Raw genomic sequence first — 24,997 nt, forward strand, 5'->3', positions numbered from 1 at the left:
TCAATTGAGATTACCCAGTTTGAGGAGCAGAAAGAAAAAGGAACAAAGAAAAATGAAGAGAGTCTGAGTGCCGGTGGGACACCATGAAGCATGCCAACATATCTATAATGGAAGTTCCAGAAAGAGAAAATGGGACAGAGAGAATATATGAAGAAACAATGTTCAAAAGCTTCCCAAATATGATGAAAGACATTAATCTATGCATCCAAGAAGTTCAATGACCTCCATGTAGCATAAACTCAAAAGACAGCCATCACAAGATAACAAAATCATACTGTTGAAAGCCAAACACAAAGAGAATCCTTAAAGAATCAAATGAGAAGCGACCTATCATGTATAAGGGACCATCAATAAGATTAACAACTGATTTTTCATCAAAAGAAATGGAGACCAGAAGCGAGTGGGGTGACATAGTCAAAGTGCTGGAAAAAAACAAAAACAAACAAAAACCATCCACCAAGAAATTTACATCCAGCAAAACAGACCACAACTACTAGAGCCTCTACCAGACTAAGTCCAGCACAACTAGATAGTGCCCAGCTACCACCACCAACTGCTCTAACAAGGATTACAATACAGCGTCCTGGACAGAGCTACAGAGAAATGTAGAACAAAATTCTAACTCACAAAACAACACTAGACTTACTGGTCTGACAGACAATAGAGAAACTCTAAGAGTATGGTCCCCAGACACCCTTTTAACTCAGTACTGAAGTGACTCCTGAGGTTCACCCTTCAGCCACAGATGAGACAGGCCCATAAAACAAAATGAGACTAAATAGGCATACCAGTCCTGGGGCAAGGACGAGAAGGCAGGAAGGGACAGGAAAGCTGGTAACGGGGAACCCAAGGTTGAGAAGGAAAGAGTGCTGACAAGTTATGGGGTTGGCAACCAATATTACAATATGGGTATTAACTGTTTAGTGAGAAACTAATTTGCTCTGTAAACCTTCATCTAAAGCACACACACATAAAAAAAAGATGAAGAAATTAAGACATTTCCAGATAACGAAGCTGAGGGAGTGTATTACCACTAGATCTTCCCTACAAGAAACACTAAAAAGGACCCTTCAGTAATGCTTCTGTTATACCTCCTAGTTTGTTGTGCAGTTCCTGGGGTCTTAAAAGCTTGCAGGTGGCCATCCACGGCACAAAAACGGGTCTCTACTCACATAGAGCAACAGAGGAAGCAGAGTCAGGAATAGGAGGAGGATATGCAATGTGTAGCTAATGGCTTCCACGAACAACTGCCTCCTTTGCTATGAGACCAGAAGAACTCGATGGTGCCCATATACCATTACTGAACATTTTGCTCGAAGATTCTATAGAAGAATCTGGATCAAAAGGGAGAAAATGTAGAGCAGAATTTCAAGTTCTCATGGAGTCCTGACTTTCTGGAGCCACGGAGGCTGGATGACCCTCCAAAACTATTGCTCTGAGGTAATCTTTAAACCTTAAACCAAAAATACCCCCTTAAGTCTTCTTAAAACCAAACAATAGTTTAGCTTAACTAGTAAAAAATGTCTGCCTTGAGCGTTATGCTTTTCTAAGATCTATACGAGAGCAATATTACAACAGCAACTCAAAAGATTAAATAGGAACCTTAGAGACCAGTGAGGTCATGTTAATGCCAAAGGAACAACTCAAAAGGAGAGTGAGAATGGTTGCATAACTTGAAGAATGTAATCAATGTCTGAGTTGGTGCATGTTTTGCTGCGTGTATTAACAACAGCAGCAGCATCAACAAGAGTCCTTCAGACTGAAATGAAAGGACACTAGATAGTAACTTGAATCCACAGGAAGAAATAAGGACCACTAGTATAGGGTCGCTATGAGTCAGAATCGATTCGACGGCACTGGGTTTGGTTTTGGTTTTTAGTAAAAAGTGAAAGGACAAATATAACTAAGAGTCTATGGCAAAGTTCGGAGCCCTGGTGGCCCAGCAGCTAAAAGCTCGGCTGCTAACCAAAAGGTTGGCAATTCGAACCCACCAGCCAGCGAATCCTTGGAAACCCTATGGAGCAGTTCTACTCTGCCCTACAGGGTTGCTATGATTCAGAATTGACTCGACAGCACACAACAATAGTAAAGATAACTACATAAGTAAATATAAAAGTCAGTATTAATGTAGTTCTGGTTCATAACAATTTTTTTTTCCTTTATGACTTAAAAGACAACTACATAAAACAATAATTATCAATCTGTCCTGAAGCTCATACAATGTATAAAAGTTTAATTTGTGTAATAATAACAACATACAATGGGGTAGGATGGAAGTAAATATGAAGAAAGTTTGTGTATGCTACATAAATTACATTGGTATTAATTCAAACTGCTGTTGTCAGTGCCATCGAGTTGATTTCCTCTCATAGTCACTACATGTGACAAAGTAGAACTGCTCCATACGGGTTTCCAGGCTGTAATCTTTACAGAAGCAGATCGCCATGTCTTTCTCCTGCACAGCTGCTGGGTGGGTCTGAACCAACAACCTTTTGGTTAGTAGCTGAGCACTGCACCACCAGTGCTCCTTAATTCAAACTAGATTGTTACAAACAAAGCTTCGAACCAGTTCAGCCATGGCCAATGAAGTAAAATCAGAACAGAACCTAATTTTTAAAATTACGGTGATCGGGAATGATAACTGGAACAAGAAAAATTAGAGGTCTGAGCTCTGGAACGGGAAACTTAGAAGAGGCATAGTGAGTACTTTCAGGAGCCTGATGCATGAGACTGGATTACTGGCAGGACTGTGGAGAGTGACACACATTGAAAGCAAGGTGGTCCGCTTCCATCTTTGAGTAGTGCACCACTGTTTCTGATTCTGCTCAAAATCCAGTGGGCAATGGATTGGGTTGCTATGCAACATGTACGCTGCATTTGTTTTCTAATAGGGAGATTAGGTTTCTAGCAAGGCTTTGACCCACAGTTTTCCCTGTTCTGGTTATTGTTCCAGTTCACCCAAATTTTAAAAATTCAGGCCTGTTCTGGTTTTGCTTCCTCGGCCATGACTAAACCAGGAAGAATCGGGTCAAAGCCCTGGTTTTAAATGAAAATGTTAATTGTAACCCCAAGAGCAACTGGTAAGAAAATAACTAAAAAGTATATAGTAAAAGAAATGAGAAAACAAAAAAACATCATTGCCATCAAGTTGATTCCGACTCATAGTGACCCTATAGGACAGAGAAGAACTGCTCCAGAGGGTTTCAAAAGAGCAGCTCATGGATTCAAATTGCCAACTTTTTGGTTAGCAGCCTAAGGCTTAAACACTGTGCCAACAGTGCTCCTGAAAAGAAATGACAAGGGAATCACAACAGTACACTAGGAAATATCTAATACAAAAGCAAACAAACAAAAAACCCCAAACCCGTTGCCCTCCAGTTGATTCCGACTCATAGCAACCCTATAGGACAGAGTAGAACTGCCCCATAGGGTTTCCAAGGATTCGAACTGCTGACCTTTTGGTTAGCAGCTGTAGCACTTAACCACTACACCACCAGGGTTTCCTCTAATACAAAAGAAGGCAGTAATTGAGGAACTGAACAAAAGAAATATGCCATATAGAAAGCCAATAGCAAACTGGCAGAAATCCTTCCTTATCAGTAATTAAATTAAACGTTGTTGTGAGGTGTAATCTTTATGGAAGCAGATCACCAGCTTTTTTTCCCACAGAGTAGCTGAATGGGTTTGTACCTTCAGGCTTTCAGTTATCAGCTGGGCAGTTAACCATTGTACTACTAGGGCTCCTAAATTAAATGTAAATGGACTAAAGTCTCCAATTAAAAGGCAGAGACTGGTAAAATGGATTTAAAAACAGGTTCAACAATATGTTGTCTACAAGAGACACATTTTAAATTCAAAGACACTAATAGATTTAAAGTGAAAGGATGGAAAAAGGTATTTAATGCAAGCAGTAACCAACAGAGTTAGTGCCTATACTAATATCAGACAAAAGAGATACTTTAAAAAATGTTACAAGAAGGACATCATAAAATGATTAGAGGATTAATCTATCAAGAAGATATAACAATTATAAACATATATTCACCTAACAACAGAGCCCTAAAATACATGAAGCAAAAACTGATAGAATTGAAGGGAGATACATACAATTCAAGGGAGCCTTGGTGGCACAATGGTTAAGTACTTGGCTGCTATCAGAAAGGTAGGTAGTTTGAACCCACCCAGTGGCTCTGCTGGAAAAAGATGTGGCAATCTGGTCCCATAAAGACTACAGTCAAGAAAATCCTATGGGGCAGTTCTACTCTGTCACATGGGGTTGCTACGGGTTGGAATAGCTTGATGGCACACAACAGCAACAACAATACAGGCAGTCCAACAATAATAGTTGGAGATTTCAACATCCCGCTTTCAATAATAAATAAAACACCTAGACAAAAGAGAAAGAAGAAAACAGAACACTCAAACACTATAAACCAATTTGACCTAGTAGATATCTATAGACCATCCCTCTAACAATAACAGAACACTCACTCTTCTCTCCCAACCCCAGTGCCGCTGCGTGGATTCCGACGCATAGCGACCCTATGGGACAGAGTAGAACTGCCCCATAGAGTTTCCAAGGAGCGCCTGGCAGATTCGAACTGCTGACCCTTTGGTTAGCAGCCGTAGCACTCTTCTCTAGTGGGTGTAAAACATTCTCCAGGATAGACCACAGGTTAGGTCACAAAACAGGTATGAATAAATTTAAAAAGAAAATTATCTTCTCTGACCACAATGGAATAAAATTAGAAATCAACAGCAGAAGGATCTCTGGAAAATTTACAAATAAGTGGAAACGAAGCAAACTCTTAACCAACAGGTCGAAGGAGAAATTACAAGGGAAATTAGAAAACAATTTTGAGAGGAATGAAAATGAAAACACAACATACCAAAACTTATGGGATGCAGAGAAAGCAATGCCCAGAGAAATTTATAGTTGTAAATGCCTATATTAAAAAAGAAGATTTCAAATCAATAACCTATATGTCTACCTTAAGGAATTGGAAAAAGAAGAGTAAACTACCCCAAAAGCCAGTGGAAGGAAGGAAAATTAAGAATTTGAGCAGAGATAAATGAAACAGAGAATTAAAAAAAAAAAGTCAGTAACGCCAATAATTGGCTCTTTGAAGAGATCAACAAAATTGACTCATCTTTAGCTAGACTGACCAAGACCAAAAAAAAAAAAAAAAAAAAGATGCAAATCACTAAAATTAGGAATCGGGGTGGGGGCACTATTACCGACTTTACAGAAATGGTAAGTATTTTAAGAGACCACTATGAACTATTTGTACACCCACCAACAAATCAGATAACCCAGATGAAATGTACAAATCCCGAGAAACCCCAAAATCACCTGACTCAAGTAGAGATTGAATCAGTAATCAAAATATTTCCAACAACTAAAAGCCCATTAGATAGCTTTCACTAATGAATTCTACCAAATGTTTGAAGAATTAACACTCATTCTTCTCAAACTGTCCCAAAGAGTAGAAGAGGGGACACTTCCTAACTCATTTCAAGAGGCCAGTATTATCCTGATACCAAAGCCAGACAGACATTGCAATAAAAGGCTACAGGCCAGTATCTCTAGTGAATATAGATGCAAAAATCCTCAACAACATAGAAGCAAACCAAATCCAGCAGCATATTAAAAGGATTATATACCATGACCAAGTGGGATTTATTCCAGAAATGGAAAAGTGGTCCAACATACAGAAACCAATCACTGTGATATACATTAACAGAAGGCGAAAAACGCACCACAGGATCATCCTAGCTGATGTAGTAAAAGCATTTTTAACAAAATCCAACACCTTTTCATGATAAAAACACCCCACAAACTAGGAAGAGAACTTCCTCAACCTGAAAAGAGAAATTTATGAAAAACCAACAGTTAACATCATACTTAATGATGAAAGACTGAGGGCTTTCCCCATAAGAAACAAAATAAGAACAAGCCTCCTCTTGCCACTTCTATTTAACATTATATTGAAAGTTCTAGCCAGGGCAATTAGGCAAGAACATGAAATAAAAGGACCATTGTGATCCACAGTTGTTTTAATTTTATTTTTGCTGTTATTGTTGAGAATATACAGCAGGACATATACCAATTCAACGATTTCTACACATACAATTCAGTGACAATATTTTTCAAGTCGTGATCCATAGGGTTTTCACTGGCTGATTTTCAGAAGTAGACTGCCAGACCTTTCTTCCTAGTCTGTCTCATTCTGGAAGCTCTGCTGAAACCTGTTCAGCATCACAACACACAAGCCTCCACTGACAGACAAGTGGTGGTTGCACTTGGGGTCCGCTGGCTAGGAACTGAACCTGGGTCTCCCTCATAGCAGGCGAGACTTCTATCACTGAACCACTACCCTCTTTCACATCCCAGTAAAATGACTTTAATTAAAAACCAAATCAAACCCAAAAAACCAAACAAATGGAAAATAACAATACTGGTGAGAACGTGAAGAAATTGGAACCCTTATACATTGCTCCTCATATACTGCTGAAAATGACTTGAAGCACTTAGAAGCACTTATAGATGAAGATCAAAGACTACAGCCTTAATTATGGATTACACCTCAACATAAAGAAAACAAAAACCCTCACAACTGGACCTATAAGCAACATCATGATAAATGGAGAAAATACTGAAGTTGTCAAGGGTTTCCTTTTACTTGGTTCAACAATCACTGCCCACAGAAACAGCAGTCAAGAAATCTAAAAAGGTACTGCATTGGGAAAATGTGCCGCAAAAGACCTCTTTAAAGTGTTGAAAAGCAAAGATTTCAGTTTGATAACTAAGGTGCGCCTGACCCAAAACATGGTATTGGTGAAAAATATTGAATACACCATGCACTGCCAAAAAAACAAACAAATCTGTCCTGGAGAAAGTAAAGCCAGAATGTTCCTTAGAAGAGAGGATGGAGAGACTTCATCTTGCGTACTTTGGACATGTTATCTCAGGATGGTCCAATTCTGGAGGATATCATGTTTGGTAAAGTAGAGTCAGCAAAAAAGAGGAAAACCCTCAATGAGATGGACTCACATAGTCGCTGCAACAATGAGCTCAAACATTTTTGAGGATGGCACAGGACCAGGCAACATTTTGCTCTGTTATATGCACAACTGCTACGAGTCGGAGATCACTCAATTGCACCTAAAAACAACAACATACACTGCTCCTCATATACTGCTAGTGGAAATGTAGAATGGTGCAGCCACTGTGGAAAACACTGTGGAAAAGTTTAGTGGTTCCTCAAAAAGATAACATAGAATTATCCTATGACCCAGCAATTCCACCTATTCATAACTGTCACAAGGTAGAAACAACTCAAATATCCGTCAACTGACTAATGGACCACATCTACCACAGCCTCCACCAGAGTGAGTCCAGTACAACTAGATGGTGCCCAGCTACCATCACTGACTGCTCTGACAGGGATCACAATAGAAAGTCCCAGGCAGAGCTGGAGAAAAATGTAGAACAAAATTCTAACTCAAAAGGAAAGACCAGACTTGCTGGCCCGACAGACTAGAGAAATCCTGAGAGTATGGCCCCCGGACACTCTTTCAGCTCAGTAATGAGGTCACTTCTGAGGTTCATCCTTCAGCCAAAGATTTAACAGGACTTTTTTTATGGAAGAAAACAAGACTAAAGGTGTACACTAGCCCTGGGGCAGGGACTGGATGGCAGGAGGGAACAAGAGAACTAGTAGTAGGGAGCCCAGGGTTGAGAATGGAGAGTGATGACATGTCGTGAGGCTGTTAACCAATGTCATACAACGTGTGTACTAACCGTTTGATAAGAAACTAGTTTGTTCTGTAAACCTTCATCTAAAGTATAATAAAAAAAAGAAAAAAAAAATCCATCAACTGGATGGATAAACAAAATATGGTACAGCCATACAGTGGGTTATTATTCAGCCATAGAGATGAAGTACTGATACATGCTACCACATACATGAACCTGAAAACATGCGGTGCAGTGAATTACTTAACATGGCTCTTCTAGCCACAGTCTTCCCCTGTGTGTGTGTGTATCACCCATCTGTCAGTTTGTTGTACTGTGGTGGGTTGCATGTTGCTGTGATGCTGGAAGCTATGCCACCAGTATTTGAATATCAGCAGGTTTCAGCTGAGCTTCCAGACTAAGACAGACTAGGTAGAAGGACCCAGCAGTCTACTTCTGAAAAGCATTAGCCAATGAAAACCTTATGAACAGCAGTGGAACACTGTCTGAAATAGTGCTGGAAGATGAGCCCCTCAGGTTGGAAGGTACTCAAAAGATGACTGGGGAAGAGCTGCTCCTCAAAGTAGAGTCGACTTTAACGATGTGGATGGAGTCAAGCTTTCAGGACCTTCATCTGCTGATGGCGTGTGACTTAAAATGAGAAGAAACAGCTGCAAATATCCATTAATAATCAGAATGTGTAAAGTACGACGTATGAATCTAGGAAAACTGGAAATCGTCAAAAATGAAATTGAACGCATAAAAATCTACATCCTAGGCAAAAGTGAGCTGAAATGGACTCGTATTGGCCCTTTTGAATCAGACAATCATATGGTCTACTATGCCAGGAATAAGAAATTGAAAGGGAATGTTTGCATTCATTGTCAAAAAGAACATTTCAAGATCTATTCTGAAGTACAATGCTGTCAGTGATAGGATAATATCCATGCATCTATAAGGAAGACCAGTTAATACGACTATTATTCAAATTTATGTACCAACCATCAAGGCCAAAGATGAAAAAAAATTAAAGATTTTTACCAACTTTTGTAGTCTGAAATTGATCAAACATACAATCAGAATGCATTACTGGTGATTGGAATGCAAAAGTTGGAAACAGAGAAGGGAGAGCGGTAATTGGAAACTACAGCCTTGGTGATAGAAATGATGCTGGAGATCCTGTGACAGAATTTTGCAAGACCAATGACTTCTTAATTGCAAATACATTTCTTCAACAACATAAAGCGGCGACTATATACATGGACTTCGCCAGGTGGAATACACAGGAAACAAATTGATTACGTCTGTGGAGACAACTGAAAAGCTCAGTATCAGTGGTCAGAACAAGGCCAGGGGCCGACTGAGGAACAGACCATCAATTACTCACATGCAAGTTCAAGCTGAAGCTGAAGAAAATCAGAACAAGTCCACGAGAGCCAATGTACGGCCTTGAGTATATCTCACCTGAATTCAGAAACCATCTCAAAAATAGATTTGAGGCACTGAACACTAAGGCACACCTTAGTCCTCAAAGTGGTATCTTTGTTCTAAGCTGCACTGAAGGCACTGGCAAAAAACAAGGCTCTGGGAATCGAAGGAATACGAACTGAGATGTTCCAACAAATGGATGCAGCACTGGAAGCACTCACTCATCTATGTCAAGAAATTTGGAAGACAGCTACATGACCAACCGGCTGGAAGAGAGCCATATTTATGCCTATTCCAAAGAAAGGTGGTCTTGCTAATTGTGGAAATTACAGAATATCATTAATCTCATACGCATATACAACTTTGCTGAAGATTATTCAAAAGCCATGGCAGCAGTACAGGGAACTGCCAGAAATTCAAGCCGGATTCAGGGGAGGATGTGGAACGAGGGATACCATTGTTGATGTCAGATGGATCCTGGCTGAAAGCAGAGAATACCAGAAAGATATTTATCTGTGTTTTATTGACTACACATAGGCATTTGACTGCATGGATCATAACAATTTATGGATAACATTGGGAAGAATGGGAATTCCAGAACACTTAATTGTGCTCATGAAGAACCTGCAGATACATCAAGAGGCAGTCATTCAAGCAGAACAAGGCGATACTGTGTGGTTTAAAGTCAGAAAAGGTGTGTATCAGGGTTGTATCCTTTCACCATACTTATTAAATCTGTATGCTGAGCAAATAATCTGAGAAGCTAGACTATAGGAAGAACGGGGCATCAGGATTGCAGGAAGACTCGTTAACAACCTGCGTTATGCAGATGACACAACCTTGCTTACTGAAAGCGAAGAGGACTTGAAGTACTTACTAATGAAGATCAAAGACCACAGCCTTCAGTATGGATTACACCTGAACATAAAACAAAAATCCTCACAACTGGACCAGTAAACAATACCATGATAAACAGAGAAAAGATTGAAGTTGTCATGGATTTCGTTCTACTTGGATTCACAATCAACACCCATGGAAGAAGCAGTCAAAAAATCAAAAGATGCATTGCATTGAGCAAATCTGCTACAAGAGACCACTTTAAAGTGTTAAAAAGCTAAGATGTCATCTTGAAAACTAAGGTGTGCCTGACCCAAGTCATGGTGTTTTTCAATCGCCTCATATGCATTCGAAAGCTGGACAAATGAATAAGGAAGACCAAAGAATTGAAGTCTCTGAATTGTAGTGCTGGAGAAGAATATTGACTATACCATGGACTACCAAAAGAACAAACAAATCTGTCTTGGAAGAAGTACAGCCAGAGTGCTCCTTAGAAGCAAGGATGGTGAGGCTACGTCTCACATACTTTGGACACATTATAAGGAAGGATCAGTCCCTGGGGAAGGACATCATGCCTGGTAAAGTAGAGGGTTGGTGAAAAAGAGGATGACCCTCAACGAGATGGACTGACACAGCGGTTGCTGGGCTCAAGCACAACGATTGTGAGGACGGCTCAGGACCGGGCAGTGTTCTGTTCTGCTGTACCCACGGTTGCTATGAGTTGGAACTGACCTGATGGCACCTAACAAAACAGCCATAGTCTTTGTGATTTCCATACAAGGATTGAGTTGGACTATGTAAATAAGGTGTTTGTGGCCCACCAAGGGAATCGGACAGCATTGTCCATGCTGCCGTGGTAGAACCACGTAAATAAGTTGTATGGAACCCGAATGAGGGGACTGGTCAGTTTTGACATCCCACAAGCCTTAAAATGAGCTCATTCCAGAGGCAAGGAAGAGGACTTCACTACCATCAAGAAGAAATATAACCAGGAGTGGTGTAGGTCCTTTGGACCCCGGGGTTCCTGTGCTAAGAATTTCCTAGATATAGGAGACAGAGCCTTAATACTCGAGATGGCAAGAAGCTACAGCAAGCAGAAACAGCAGCATTAGAATCAGGAGACTGACAGAAGACAACATGGTGGGCTTCCCAGCCCATGGAGCAAGGCACCTACAGAGGGCATGCTGATCCATGAAGTGAGACAGCTGAGTGTCTTTGGGCAGGAGGCTTTCTGGTGGAGCGGGGTGCCCTCAGGCACTTACTGGCAGAGCTAAAAGAGCTTTGTAACACTTGCCCAAGCAGGGCAGAGGCCAGGCTGATGGCTGTGGGCCAAGAGACAAGGCCTGTCCTGAGGGCGCCAAGAGGAGCCTGTTCTCTGGAGGCCAAGCACCAGGGCCCAGGCCCAAGTAGGGCCTTGTGGCAGAGGTCTGCCTGCAGGCATGGCTGGAGAAGAAGCTGTCCTGATCCAAGAACTGTAACCTGGGTCATTCCTAATCCTGAATTGTAACCTGTTACTTTCCTAATAAGTGCCATAACTGTGAGTATGGTATATGAGTTATGTGTGGCCATCACAATGCACACTGAATCCAGCAGAGAAACAGAGAGTGCTGCGGGAGGGATGGCTGGTGTCAGAATTGGTAAAAAGGTTGGAGAGAGGAGCTATGTCTGACCTCTGCCTCACAGGCATCAGTTTTGGGCTGACGCTGCTCTGATTCTTTCTCCTCCCGTTTGTGAAATTAAATAATGAGGTCTGACACCACTACCACACCATTTTTATAAAACATTGTGCTAAATGAAAGAAGCCAGATACAAAAGGCCACATAGTGTATAATTTCATTTTTTACGAACCACACAGTATACATAAACCCATAGAAACAGAAAGAGGATTAGTGGTTGCAGGGATCAGAGGCAGGGAGAATGGGGAGTGACTGCTTAGTGGGTATGGGTTTTTTTTTTTGCAGTGATGGACATGTTTTGGAATTAGATAGTGGTAATGGTTCACGACATTGTGAATGTACTAAAAGCCACAAACTGTACACTTTAAAATAGCTAATTTAATGTGATGTGAATTTTACTTCAATAAAAAAAAATCATAGAAAATGTCACATTTAGAATGGGTTGTTCCATGAACAAATATACATGTAGGGGGAATGTGTATACTGGGTCACATACAAAATGTATTCCTTAATGTGCACTGTGGTCCAAAAAATGTAAAGGCTACCATGCTGGGACTACCTAGCTTAACTGCATCTTGTATAGAGGACACTGAAGCTCAAAGAGGGAAGTGACTTGATAAAGGACAACAGGAAGTCAGCAGCAAAATAAGGACTAAAATCTAGGATTGTCTGATTCCATTACACCAATGCTATATTAATTCAAAAAGTAATAAATTTGTGTTAACTTTTTATAATTGCTAAAATAGTATATGCTTGTTTTAAAAAATTAACACATACCTTAATTTTTAATGGCTGCTTGATACATTACTAATGGGGAAGAAGGGAGAGGATCACTATAACAACCCCAGACCTCTAAACTCAACTGTAGCTAGACAATTTTTGTCTACTTTTTAAAAAATAAACTTAGAGTTCAAGATAATTTACATTTTGAAAAGTGTGGACAATATAAAAAGGGCTCAGAGGAATTTCAATAAATGACAGATTTGAGAAGAAAAACCATGAGAAAATGTTTAGAGAGTACAGGTTATTTCACTCAGAAGAGAAAGGCTGTGCTTCAAGTTTAGAGGGTTATCATGAAAAAGAAAGGGATCAGCTGGGGAATCTTAGTAAAGGCTATGGCTTAAATTCAATCCTGTGGTAAACAAGTTGAGTCTGAGGAAGACCTGAAACAAGATGCCTCTTCTTCTCTACACTCACAGTTTAGGATGAAAGGTTGTTGTTGTTAAGTGTCACTGAGTAGGTTTCGACTCATAGCGACCCTATTAAAACAGAACGAAACACTGTCCAGGCCTGCGCCATCCTCACAATTGTTATGCTTGAACCCACTGCTGCAGCCATTGCTTCGATCCATCTCGTTGAGGGTCTTCCTCTTTTTCACTGACCCTCTACTTTACCAAGTGTGATGTCCTTCTCCACGGACTGGTCCCTCCTGATAACATGTCCAAAGTATGTGAGACGTAGTCTCGCCATCCTTGCTTCTAAGGAGCATTCTGGTTGTACTTCTTCCAACAAGTTTGTTCATTCTTTTAGCAGTCCGTGGTATAGTCAATATTCTTCACCAACACCACGCTTCAAAGACTTCAATTCTTCAGCCTTTCTTATTCATCGTTCAGCTTTCGTGTGGAGATGAAGTGACAGAAAATACCATGACTTGGGTCAGGTGCACCTTAGTCTTTGAGGTAACATTTTTGCCTTTTAACACTTCAAAGAGATCTTTTGCAGCAGATTTGCCCAATGCAATGCGTTTTTTGATTTCTTGACTGCTGCTTCCATGGGTGTTGAGTGTGGATCCAAGTAAAACGAAGTCCTTGACAGCTTTAATCTTTTCTCCATTTATCATGATGTTGCTTATTGGTCCAGCTGTGAGGATTTTTGTTTTCTTTATGTTGAGGCTTAATCCATGCTGAAGGCTGTGGTTTTTGATCTTCATCAATAAGTGCTTCAAATCCTCTTTACTTTCAGCAAGCAAGGTTGGGTCATCTGCATAACACAGGTTGTTAATGAGTCTTCCTCCAATCCTGATGCCCCATTCTTCTTCATATAGTTCAGCTTCTCAAATTATTTGCTCAGCATACAGATTGAATAAGTATGGTGAAAGGATCCAACTCTGACTCACACCTTTCCTGACTTTAAAGTATACAATATCCCCTTTTTCTGTTCAAATGACTGCCCTTTGATCTACGTACAGGTTCCTCATGAGCATGATTAAGTGTTCTGGAATTCCCATTCTTCCCAATGTTATCCATAATTTGTTAGTATCCAAACAGTCGAATGCCTTTGCATAGACAGTAAAACACAGGTAAACATCTTTCTGGTATTCTCTGCTTTCAGCCAGGATCCACCTGACATCAGCAATGATATCCCTCGTTCCACATCCTCTTCTGAATCCGGCTTAAACTTCTGGCAGTTCCCTGTTGATATACTGTTGCAGCTGCTTTAGAATAATCTTCAGCAAAATTTTACTTGCGTGTAATATTAATTATATTGTTCAATAATTTTCACATTCAGTTGGATCAACTTTCTTGGGAAGAGGCATAAATATGGATGTTTTCCAGTTGGTTGGCCAGGTAGCTATCTTCCAAATTTCGTGTCATAGACGAGTAAGCACTTCCAGTGCTGCATCAGTTTGTTGAAACAGATGATAGGTAGTTTCTACCTAATTCATGGAAACATGAGCTAAAAAGGGCTTTGATTGTAATTCAGGATTACTAGTTAAAAAAAAGTGCTTCATTTTTCTCCTAAAAGACAAACAGCTTCCCTTACCTCTGGCTACAGAATCAAGTTCAAACCTCTTAGCTTAGAATTCAAGGCTTTAAGAATCCAGCTCCTACATTCTATCAGTCTTATTAAGATCTTAGTCTCAACAGATATTCTCTACGTAGGTGAAATCAATGTTCATCTTCATTCCAAAAGCTATGGAAGCCAACTAAAGTTTGATTAAAATAATTCAGAATTTGTGTTGGAGATAACCATCACTTAAATTTTTTTTTTTTGCAATAGTCAGGTATTTACAGAAAAGTTGAAAGTATAAGGAGCATTCTTTGCCTAATCATTGATAGTGAGTTGCTGACTCCTGAATACCTCAGTGTTTTTCCTATAAACAAGGACATTCTCTTACCTAATCTCAATACAACCAGCAGAGTCAAGATTTAACCCTGATATATAACTGCCAGTTGATTCTCCAATCCCATTCAAGTCTCATGATGTGTCCCAAGCATCTCTTTTTAATAGCAAAAGGGTCGAGTTCAGAATCATGTGTTGAATTTAGTTATCATGTCTCGTCAGCCTTCTTCAGCATAATAGAGTTCCTCAGATTTTCTTTCGATTGCGTGACCCTGACACTTCTAAAGATTACAGCACAATTATTTTGCAAAATGCCCCTCAATGGGGGTTTGTGTGCAAATTGCATCTTAGAAAGGAGTATCACTGGTGATACTGCATTTTTACTGTATTCCATCAGGCGGCTCACATTTTGGATTTGTTCCATTACTAATAATGCTTGGAGCCCTAGTGGCACAGTGGTTAAGAGTTCACGCCGCTAACAAAAAAGGTTGGCAGTTTGATTCCAACAGCTGCTCCTTGGAAACCCTATGAGGCAGTTCAACTCTGTCCTATAGGGTTGCTATGAGTTGGAATCAACTTGATGGCAATGGGTTTGGTTTTTTTTGGTTTTGACAATCCCATCATTCTTTGAGCACATCCTTGCTTTCTCAAACCAGATATTCCAGGCTCATCTTGTACCTTCCTTGCCCCAATCCTGAAATAAGGAGTCCTAGCTCCTTTTAGTGGTAAATGGTATTTAAAGGCCAAAACAATGAGGTGTGCTCATTGCTATTGGGGTATTGTTGCTCCTAAACCCCCTCAGTGGACAGTGAGGCAATGTATACATATAGAGATACACATAGAACAATACACTCAGACATGCACATCTATTTTTTCCTATATCTACCCATTTATCGGCACTGGTTTGTTTGTTTTTTATATATTGAAACTCATGAATTCACACTTATACTTCCAATTTGAATCCAACACAGTAAGATTCATTAAAGTTTCTTCCCTTTCTGTATTGATGTCACCTTTCTCTGACAATGAGAAATAAGACTAACTATAATACGCCAAGGCTAAGGGTTTTGAACTTTGGACCCATTCTGCACCTCAGCAAAGTATCATGCAGCCCCAAGTGACCAGGCATAGAAACCATTCAGTAGAATAGTGTCTCAAAGCATGGAATACTACACGATAAAGAACAATAACGAATCTGCAACAAATCTCACAAAATGGATAAACCTTGAAGACATTATGCTGAGTGAAATAAGTCAATCGCAAAAGGACAAATACTGTATGAGACCACTATTATAAAAACTCATGAAGAGGTTTAAACACAGAAAACAATTTTTGATGGGTCGGAGGGAGGGGCAGGGTGGGGAGGGAAATAGATGCAAAGTGGTAACTTTGGGGACGGGTACGACAGTACACTACACTGGGGAAGCCAGCACAAGCTGACCAAGGCAAGATTATGGAAGCTTCATCGACACATTCAAACTCCCTGAGGGACTGAATTACTGGGCTGGGGACCATGGTCTTGGGGGACATCTAGCTCAACTGGCATAACATAGTTTATAAAGAAAATGTTCTACATCCTACTTTGGTGAGTAGTGTCTGGGGTTTTAAAAGCCTGTGAGTGGCCATTTAAGATACTCTACTGGTCTCACCCTGTCTGGAGCAAGGGCGAATGAAGAAAACCAAAGACATAAGGGAAAGATTACTCTAAAGGACTAATGGACCACAAGTACCACAGCCTCCAGCAGACTGAGTCCAGCACAACTAGACGATGCCTAGCTACCACCACCGACTGCTCCGACAGAGATCACAATAGAGGGACCCAGAGAGAGCTGGAGAAAAATGTAGAACAAAATTCAAACTCACAAAAAAAAAAAAGGCCAGCCTTGCTGGTCTGACAGACTGCAGAAACCCTGAGAGTATGGCCCCCAGATACCCTTTTAACTCAGTACTGAAATCACTCCTGAGGTTCCCCTTCAGCCAAAGATTAGACAGGTCCATAAACAAACAATAATACACCTAGGTCAACTATGTATACGAGACTAAATGGGCACACTAGCCCAGGGGCAAGGACAAGAAGGCAGGAGGGGACAGGAAAGCTGGACAAATGGAAATGGGGAACCCAAGGCCAAGAAGGGGAGTGTTGACACCTCACAGGGTTGGTAACCAATGTTACAAAACAATATGAGTATTAATTGTTCAATGAGAAACTAACTTGCTTTGTAAACCTTCATGTAAAGCACAATTAAAAAAAAATCTTAAAGCAGATAACCGACTATGTACCACCACCTTTAATTATAAAAAACAGCATATTCACTTAAAAAAGCAACGGACACAAGTTCAGTGTGATTTAGCCTGTTTAGTCATTAAAATACCACCCTAGAGTCCAAAATTAATGCCAAGGAATAAGATGGCTGGTACTACAAAGCAGTGTGTCCTTGTATGTGCTCTTGAGATAAGTTACTATTTCTAGGACTCATTTTCCTCATTTATAAAATGAGGATGCTGGACAAAATCAGTGGTTCCCAAATGTAAGACCCACTACATTTAAATCATTTGAGAAACATGTTAAAAATTCTGATTCCCATTCCAGACCTACTAGATCTTTGGGTATTTTTAACAAGCTCTTTTTAGCTGATTCTAAAATGCAGACAGGTTGGAACCCATTGGACTAAATTATTCTTAATTTCTCATCTTGTGTTACTAACACCATTAGTTGAGCTTTACATATATTTTCTGTAATCTCACAGCAACCTTGCAAAGCATGTATATTAGTGCCACTGTTCTAAACATTAAGAAACCAAGGCTCAGAAAGGTAAACCATTCAAAGTCACACAATTAAGTAAACAGCTGAGCCAAGAATCCAATCCGGTTGGTCCATTTTATTCCAAATAACAATTTCCTCTGTGGTTCTAATGTTATTCTGTAGAGTACTTAAAATATTGTCTATTATTTTAAATTTATTTTTAAAAGGAGAAAAATTTCAAGTGTGCTCTTAGAAATGACTGCTAAACCAAGTTGTGGAGAAGAGGCTACAGCACTGGTGGGAAGGCAAGACGAGGCTTACATTACGTTACCTCAGAAACTGCAACACCTACCTTAACTGTACCATCGTCACTGCCAGTGCAGACAAGCTGGGGACCCCTCCTGGCTGGATAACAGGAATTCACAAAGGAAGTATGTCCCTTCAGTCTTTTAACCCTCTCGCCTGTCTCACTGTCCCACACAGCTACAGTTTTATCTGTGGATGCTGAGAAGAGCATACTAGAAGGTAAGAGGGAGAATGAAAAAAGAAATTAAGTGGAAACAATAGCAATCTATCTTTCCTACTTGCCAAAATTCTGACAGTTTTGCCCATGATGCTATCTCTGCTTAGAATACCTTACCCTACCCACAAAAACCCTGATCATGCTCTAGATCCTATTACAAGATCTACTTGATGAGGTTTTAAAAAGTATCCTTCTCTGACTTACGACATATTACATATCTATTATAGCAGTTTTCTCAATCTTTACTCCTCCTTTGTGATAGATAACATTTTACACAGAAGACATACTCCATCTGGAAATGTGTAACTACTCTGTGATGCTGCAGAGATAAAACTGACTGTGGCAATTCCTGACCTGATAGCTGTTCAATTCCAACCCTTTCTCCAAAAACCAACTTTTATTTTGCCTCTGAGTGCTTTCTTTACTTAAATACTAAGAGGAAAATGCATAGTGGCTGTATACTAGTTGACCCAGGGCACCCTAAGATTTTAGAGGTCAGAGGTATAAAAAGAAACAAAAAATTACCAAAATACGTAACAATGGAACTAACTTTGTATAACCAAATTTCTATATTATCAATAGGTATTCTATAATTACATAGTCATTAAAATAATGATTGTGATAACCAGAGATGTTAGGCGAATAAGGATAGGGGAAAAAAGCCCCAGACAAGATGGTACATGCGGCTCTAACAAATATATAAAAACCAAATAGCTTTGAGTAGATAAAATGGGTCAAGGAAAACGTCATAATGTTAACAGTGATTATCTTTGGAGTGGTAGGAATATGAATTATTTTTTCATCTTTCTGCTTTTTTGGGATTCTCAAAATAAATATTTTATTACTTTTTTAGAGAAAAAATTAATTTCTACACACAAAAACCTCATTTTGCTTTATGTTTTAAGAAGAAAACAAGCTTGTCTGGGCTGGTAATAAGGTAGATGACAGAGATGATATATTGCATACATGGAACAATCAACATTTTACTTGGGGTGACAATGACAAGGACAAGGTAGTGACTCAAAGTGCAGAGTCTCCTAAGAGAAGAAACTCAAGAATGACAGATAAAGTGATGCTGAGAAGAATTAGTATGAGAAGCAGTTGCCCTTCCAGTATGCAGAATACTCACCTGCCATCTGTGTTATAATGCAGTTCCATCACGGCTCCACTGTGTCCCTTCAATGTAGCATAGTTATCACAGTCACCATAGACATTCCATAACACTGTTAGGGAGACAGGAATTTCATCTCACAACAGGGCAAATGATACCAGAAGAAAAGAAAGTCAAAGGTAAGATGAAACGAGTCTTTGGCTCTTTTCTGGTAACACTACGCCTCAGGGTGAATGATATGTCTTCGCTGCCCATTTTGGTTTAGATGCTCTAGTTCTGTGACTCTTAAACTTACTGGTGGTCAAGCATCTGGAAGGCATGGGAAGCTTTGCAGATTACCCATGCATTGCTGATATATTTAATTTCATCAAACAAACTAGGAACGGTTTAACCAGCAGAAAAATAACTATTGTATATGTGTACTTTATTATCTATATGGCTACTCTTTAACAACACTCAGCAAACTTCTATCCACGCTGGACCAAACTCCCTGTGGATAGGAACTGTGTTACCCTGCTGAGCCTAGATCTCTTGTCTTGCTAAATCAGTTCAAAATTTGCCTTAATGAGGAAGATATTCTCCAGCTAGAGCAACTCACTTTCCAACTAGTTACATAATTCCTTCTGTATTTACCACACAGGCCCTAAGTTCTACACCCAAGATCATTCGGCATTTTCATGCCCTATTTTATTATGTTAGCCATGTAGTTTGTTATGTTGCCACATCTTCAGAAATTACCAACTTAGAGGATACCTTCTGTGGTACCCAAGGTTTTAAAAATAATCACTATTTGGCAGAGAGCAATTACTTCAGATTAAAAAATTACGCCTTACATATCAGTCGGTCAAATCCTGCAGATGCTAAGGTGGATCCATTGGGGTGAAACTTGCAACAATACACTTCTCCTTCATGTCCTGACAGCAGCATGATTGGGGCTTGAAGGGAGGAACACCTTGGAGGCCCCTAAACAAAAGAAAGACATACATACAGAGTAACCACTGCATACAGGCAAAGGAGGCTGCAAAACTGGTGGTGAGGGGAAGAAAAAAAAAACGATCAAGTGGACTTCAGCTTTTCTCACATCACTCATGACTCCAATTTGATTCTCTGCTGCTGGACTTTCCAATGTCTACCTATTATGCTAACTTTCTTCCCTGGTGGCATAGTAGTTAAGAGCTTCGGCTGCTAATCAAAAGGTCAACAGTTCAAATCCACCGGGCGCTCCTCGGAAACCCTATGGGGCAGTTCTACTCTGTCCTATAGGGTCGCTAGGAGTTGGAATTGACTCGATGGCAATGGGTTTGGTTTTTTTGGTGGCTTCCTACCTCACTCTGCTTCTGTCCCATAGCCAACTTACAGTTCAAACATTTCAACTCATTTTACCTGAGGATCTTTACATTTGTAGTTCCCCCTAACTGGAATCTTTTTTCCCTAGATCTTTACATGTTTGGCTACATTCAAATGTTTCCTTCTCAGAAAGTCCTTCCTTGATCATTTAAACTCAAGTAGCATTACTGCATTCCCATCTATATTCCATTAACCATACTGTTTGCCTTTACAGTATTTATTGTTACCTGAAATTACCTTGTTTGTGGATTTGTTTACATATTTCATCTGTTATCCCACTAGAAAAGAAGCTCCATGAATGCAGGGATCTTGCCTACAACATCATAATACTGCTTTCCCATTGTTTGCCACATTTAATGAATGAATCATTGAACTGAGTTTCTAACAACTCTGTAAAGTAAGGATTACTGGAGAAAGTAGGTTTATGTCCTTGGACACTAAGCCTAGGCTTGAGCAATTCACTTTCTAAACTTGAGCTGATACTCCCATTTGACAAACAGGAAGGGCAGCTACACTACAAAAAATCTCCACATCTTTTCAGTGGTTTCCAGTTTATTCATTTATTCAAAAAATACTATGTGCCAGGCACTGTTCTAGGCACTGGGGAAACGGCATTAAATAAAATAAACAATGGAGCTCACATTCTAATGGGAAGAAGGGAGGGAAGGAGAGAGAAACAATAAAATAGAGGACAGGAGTCCCTGGGTAGTACAAACGGTTAATGTGTTTGGCTGCTAACTTAAAGGTTGGTGGTTCAAGTCCACCCAGAAGTGCATCAGAAGAAGGGCATGACTGCCTACTCCCCAAAACATCAGTCACTGAAAAACCCTATGGAGCATAGTTCTACTCTGACACACACGGGGTTGCCATGAGTCAGAGTCAACTTGATGGCAACTGGTTTACGTGCTATGGAGAAAAACACAGAAGGAAGGTGGGTTAGAGAATATGGGGTTATTGGAATATAAACCAGGGTGGTCAGGAAAACAGTCACTGAAAAAATGATATTTGAGCCAAGAAAAGGAGCTAAGAGTGTAAGCCATATGGACATTTGGCAGAAGAGCATTCTGGCAGTGGGAGCAACAAATGCAAAGGCCCTGAGGCAGGAGCATGGAAGCCAGCGTGGCTGGAGTGAGTGAGCAAAGGAAGACTGGTAGACCGAAGAGGTAAAGGGAAAGAGGGCAAAAGAGTGTACAGATTTCGACTGTTACTCTGAGTGAAGTGGAAGGTCACTGAAAAGTTTTCATTAAAGGAGCAAAGATCTGATGTGCGTTTTACGAATCTCTGGCTGCTGATTGTAGATAACAAAAGCAGAAACAGGAAGACCAGCTAGAGCCTGTCTACTGCAATAATCCCAGAGGAGACAATAGTTTGAGCAAGAAGGTTGTGATGGAGGGAGAAGGTAGAAGCGGTAGCACTTCTAGGTATACATTGAGAGTAGTGCCAGCAGGATTTGCTGACGGGTTGGTTGAGGAGTCGAAAGAAAGACAGAACACATATATTTCCTCATCTGTATCTCACAACAATGCAGTAGGAGAGGTATGGTCACTATCTCTATCTTATAAGAAGAGTAGCTAAGAGCATGGATTCTGAAGTCAGGCTGCCTGGGTTCAAAATCTATTTCTGTATGCATACCTATGTTCATCGCAGCACTATTCACAACAGCAAAAAGATGGAAACAACCTAAGTGCCTGTCAATGGATGAATGGATAAACAGAATATAGAACATACACATAATGGAACATTATACAGCCATAAAGAATAATGATGAGTTCTCAAAATATATTATAACATGGATGAAACTGGAGGGCATTATGTTGAATGAAAAAGTCAATCACAAAAGGACAACTATACGAACTTACTGTTATAAAAAGACAAGAACAGGTAGACATACTGAAACCAGTGTTCACTGGTGGTTACCAGAGATGGGGAGGGTGGAGGAAGAGATCATTCTCTAGATAGTAAGCAGACACTTGTTATTTTGGGGGATGGGAAATAAAACACCAAATATGGGTGAAGTATGCAGAGTCTAACCCCAAGGCCGTTGAGTCGATTCGGACTCATAGTGACCCTATAGGACAGAGTAGAACTGCCCCATAGACTTTCCAAGGAGTGCCTGGCGGATTCAAACTGCCGACCCTTTGGTTAGCAGCCATAGCACTTAACCACTATGCCACCAGGGTTTGCAGAGTCTGACCAGGGCAAATGATGTCATTAGAAGTATGCAAGGAAAAAGGACGTTTTTGGTAAACGCTAGGACATATACAACTGTGCAACAATAGGAGTGTAGATACATGTGTATGCATACAAGTGCACAGGTATGTATATTTACGTATACAGTGTGCATATACGTTAAAAGCTACAGCTGCTAACCAAAACGTTGGCAGTTCGAACCCACCAGGCACTCCTTGGAAACCCTATGGGGCAGTTCTACTCTGTTCTATAGGGTCACTAAGAGTCGAAATCAACTCGATGGCAATGGGTTTGATTTTTTTTTTTAATATGCAGGTGTATATCTGTGTGTGCGTGTAAGTACGTATCCATATATATTCATATACACAATAAACCACATAGGCAGCCAAAACACAGATACTTATAAACATGTTGCAGGATTGGTTTACGGGGTGAAGGCTTAGGACCATAGTCTTGGGGGACAACTCGGTCAGTTGGCATAATAAGGTACTTAAAGTTTATGTTCTACACGCTAGTTTGAGAAGTAGCGTCCAGGGCCTTAAGAGCTTGAGGGTGGCCATCTAAGATACAACTATTGGTCTCTACTCATCCAGAGAAAAAGAGAATGAAAAAACCAAAGACTCAGAGAAGAAACTGGTCCACAGGACTAACAGTCTGAACAAACCACAATCTCTTCTACCCTGAGACCGAAAGAACTAGATGGTGCCTGGCTACCACTACTCACTGTTCTGATCAGATCCACGATAGATAGATCTGATAGAACGGGAACAAAATCTGGAACGTAACTCAAATTCTTAAAAAGTCAGACTTACTGGACTAGTTGAGAGTGGAGGACTCCCCAAGACTATCGCCCTGAGATATTCTTTAAACCTGGAACCAAAACTATCCGTGAGGTCATCTTTTAGCTAAGTAATATATTGGCACATAAAATAAACAATATCTTTCGTGAGTACTATGCTCCTTTAAAAAATCACCTATATGAGACCAGATGGTCAACACTTACTCTAAAACAAAGATGAGAAGGCAAGGGGGCGGGAAACTAGACCATCGGAAGCACCGAGAACGGAAATAATGTGCAGTCATGGCCGATGCAGTGAAACCCAAATGGACTTGAATTTTTAAAATGTGAGTGAAGCAGAATGGGAAAAATTACAGGTTGAAGCCCTGCTAGAAACTTAATCTCCCTCTAGAAAACAAGGACAGCATGCACATTGCATAACAACCAAGTATTTTGACTGTCAAAACTGGAAACAGCAGTGCCCAGCTCAAAGACGGTAGCCTGTGCCACTTTGAAAGTGTGTCACCCTCCACAGTCCTGGCAATAATTGAATCTCCCGATAAGGCTCCTGAAAAGGCTCACTATGCTTCTTCTGAGTCTCTCATCCCAGGGCTTCGATCCATAATCTTTCCCATTCTACTTCACCCAAATTTTGAGTCTTTCAGTTCTGCTTCCTCAGCCATGGCTTGAACCGGTTCAAAGTCCTGATTAGGAGAAAGTAGACACAAAGTATAAAATGTAACCAAGATCGCTGAACAAATTTTGTAGAAGTTGTTAAACGGGAAACTACTAGTTAAGTCTGTTTTCTCATCTGCAAAATAGGATAATAACAGTTCCTAACTCTTAAGATGCTACCATTACTAGCGGGGATTACATATACAAAGCACTCGGCACAGGAGCTCAATGAATGTTAGCTATTGTTAATAATACTACTGTTGTTGTTAGGTGCCCTTGAGTTGGTTCCAACTCATAGCAACTCCATGTACAACAAAATGAAACACTGCCCAGTCCTGGGCCATCCTCATACTTGTTGCTATGTTTGAGCCCATTGTTGCAGCCACTGTGTCAATCCACCTTGTTGAGGGTCTTCTGCTTTTTCCGTATCTTCTACTTTACCAAGCATGACGTCCTTCTCCAGAGACTGGTCCCTCCAGATAACAAGTCCAAACTAAGAGAGACAAAGTTTCACTATTCATTTCTAAGGAGCGTTCTTGGCTGTACTTTTTCCAGACAGGTTTGTTTGTTCTTCTGGCAGTCCATGGTATACTCAATATTCTTCACCAACATCATAATTCAAATGCATCAATTCTTCTTCAGTCTTCCTTATTCTTTGTCCAGCTTTTGCATGCACACGAGGCCATAGAAAATACCATAACTTGGGTCAGACATATTTTAGTTCTCAAGGAGACATCTTTGCTTTTTAACACTTCAAGGAGATCTTTTGCAACTGATCTTAATTGACAAGAGGACTAGTAGTTAATACCAGCGCAAAGAAATAAAGGGAAGTTGAAAAAGAAAAAAGCAACTTGTCCTAAGTTCCACAGCAAGCCAGTATCATTCATT

The 24,997-nt window shown here is 40.2% G+C and overlaps 1 protein-coding gene across 1 annotated transcript in view; it reads right to left on the minus strand.

Moving 5' to 3' along the window:
* The window catches only part of SNRNP40 (small nuclear ribonucleoprotein U5 subunit 40), a 43,940-nt gene that overhangs the window by 18,399 nt on the left and 544 nt on the right, over positions 1-24,997 (minus strand). The window contains exons 2-4 of the mRNA XM_003415449.4: positions 19,953-20,082; positions 19,138-19,231; positions 17,838-18,003 (exon numbers count right to left, since the gene is read on the minus strand). Coding sequence (XP_003415497.1) covers positions 17,838-18,003; positions 19,138-19,231; positions 19,953-20,082 — 390 coding nt within the window. The remainder of the gene's footprint in view (positions 1-17,837; positions 18,004-19,137; positions 19,232-19,952; positions 20,083-24,997) is intronic.

Source organism: Loxodonta africana, chromosome 3 (assembly GCF_030014295.1).
Source record: "Loxodonta africana isolate mLoxAfr1 chromosome 3, mLoxAfr1.hap2, whole genome shotgun sequence".
NCBI lineage: Eukaryota > Metazoa > Chordata > Mammalia > Proboscidea > Elephantidae > Loxodonta > Loxodonta africana.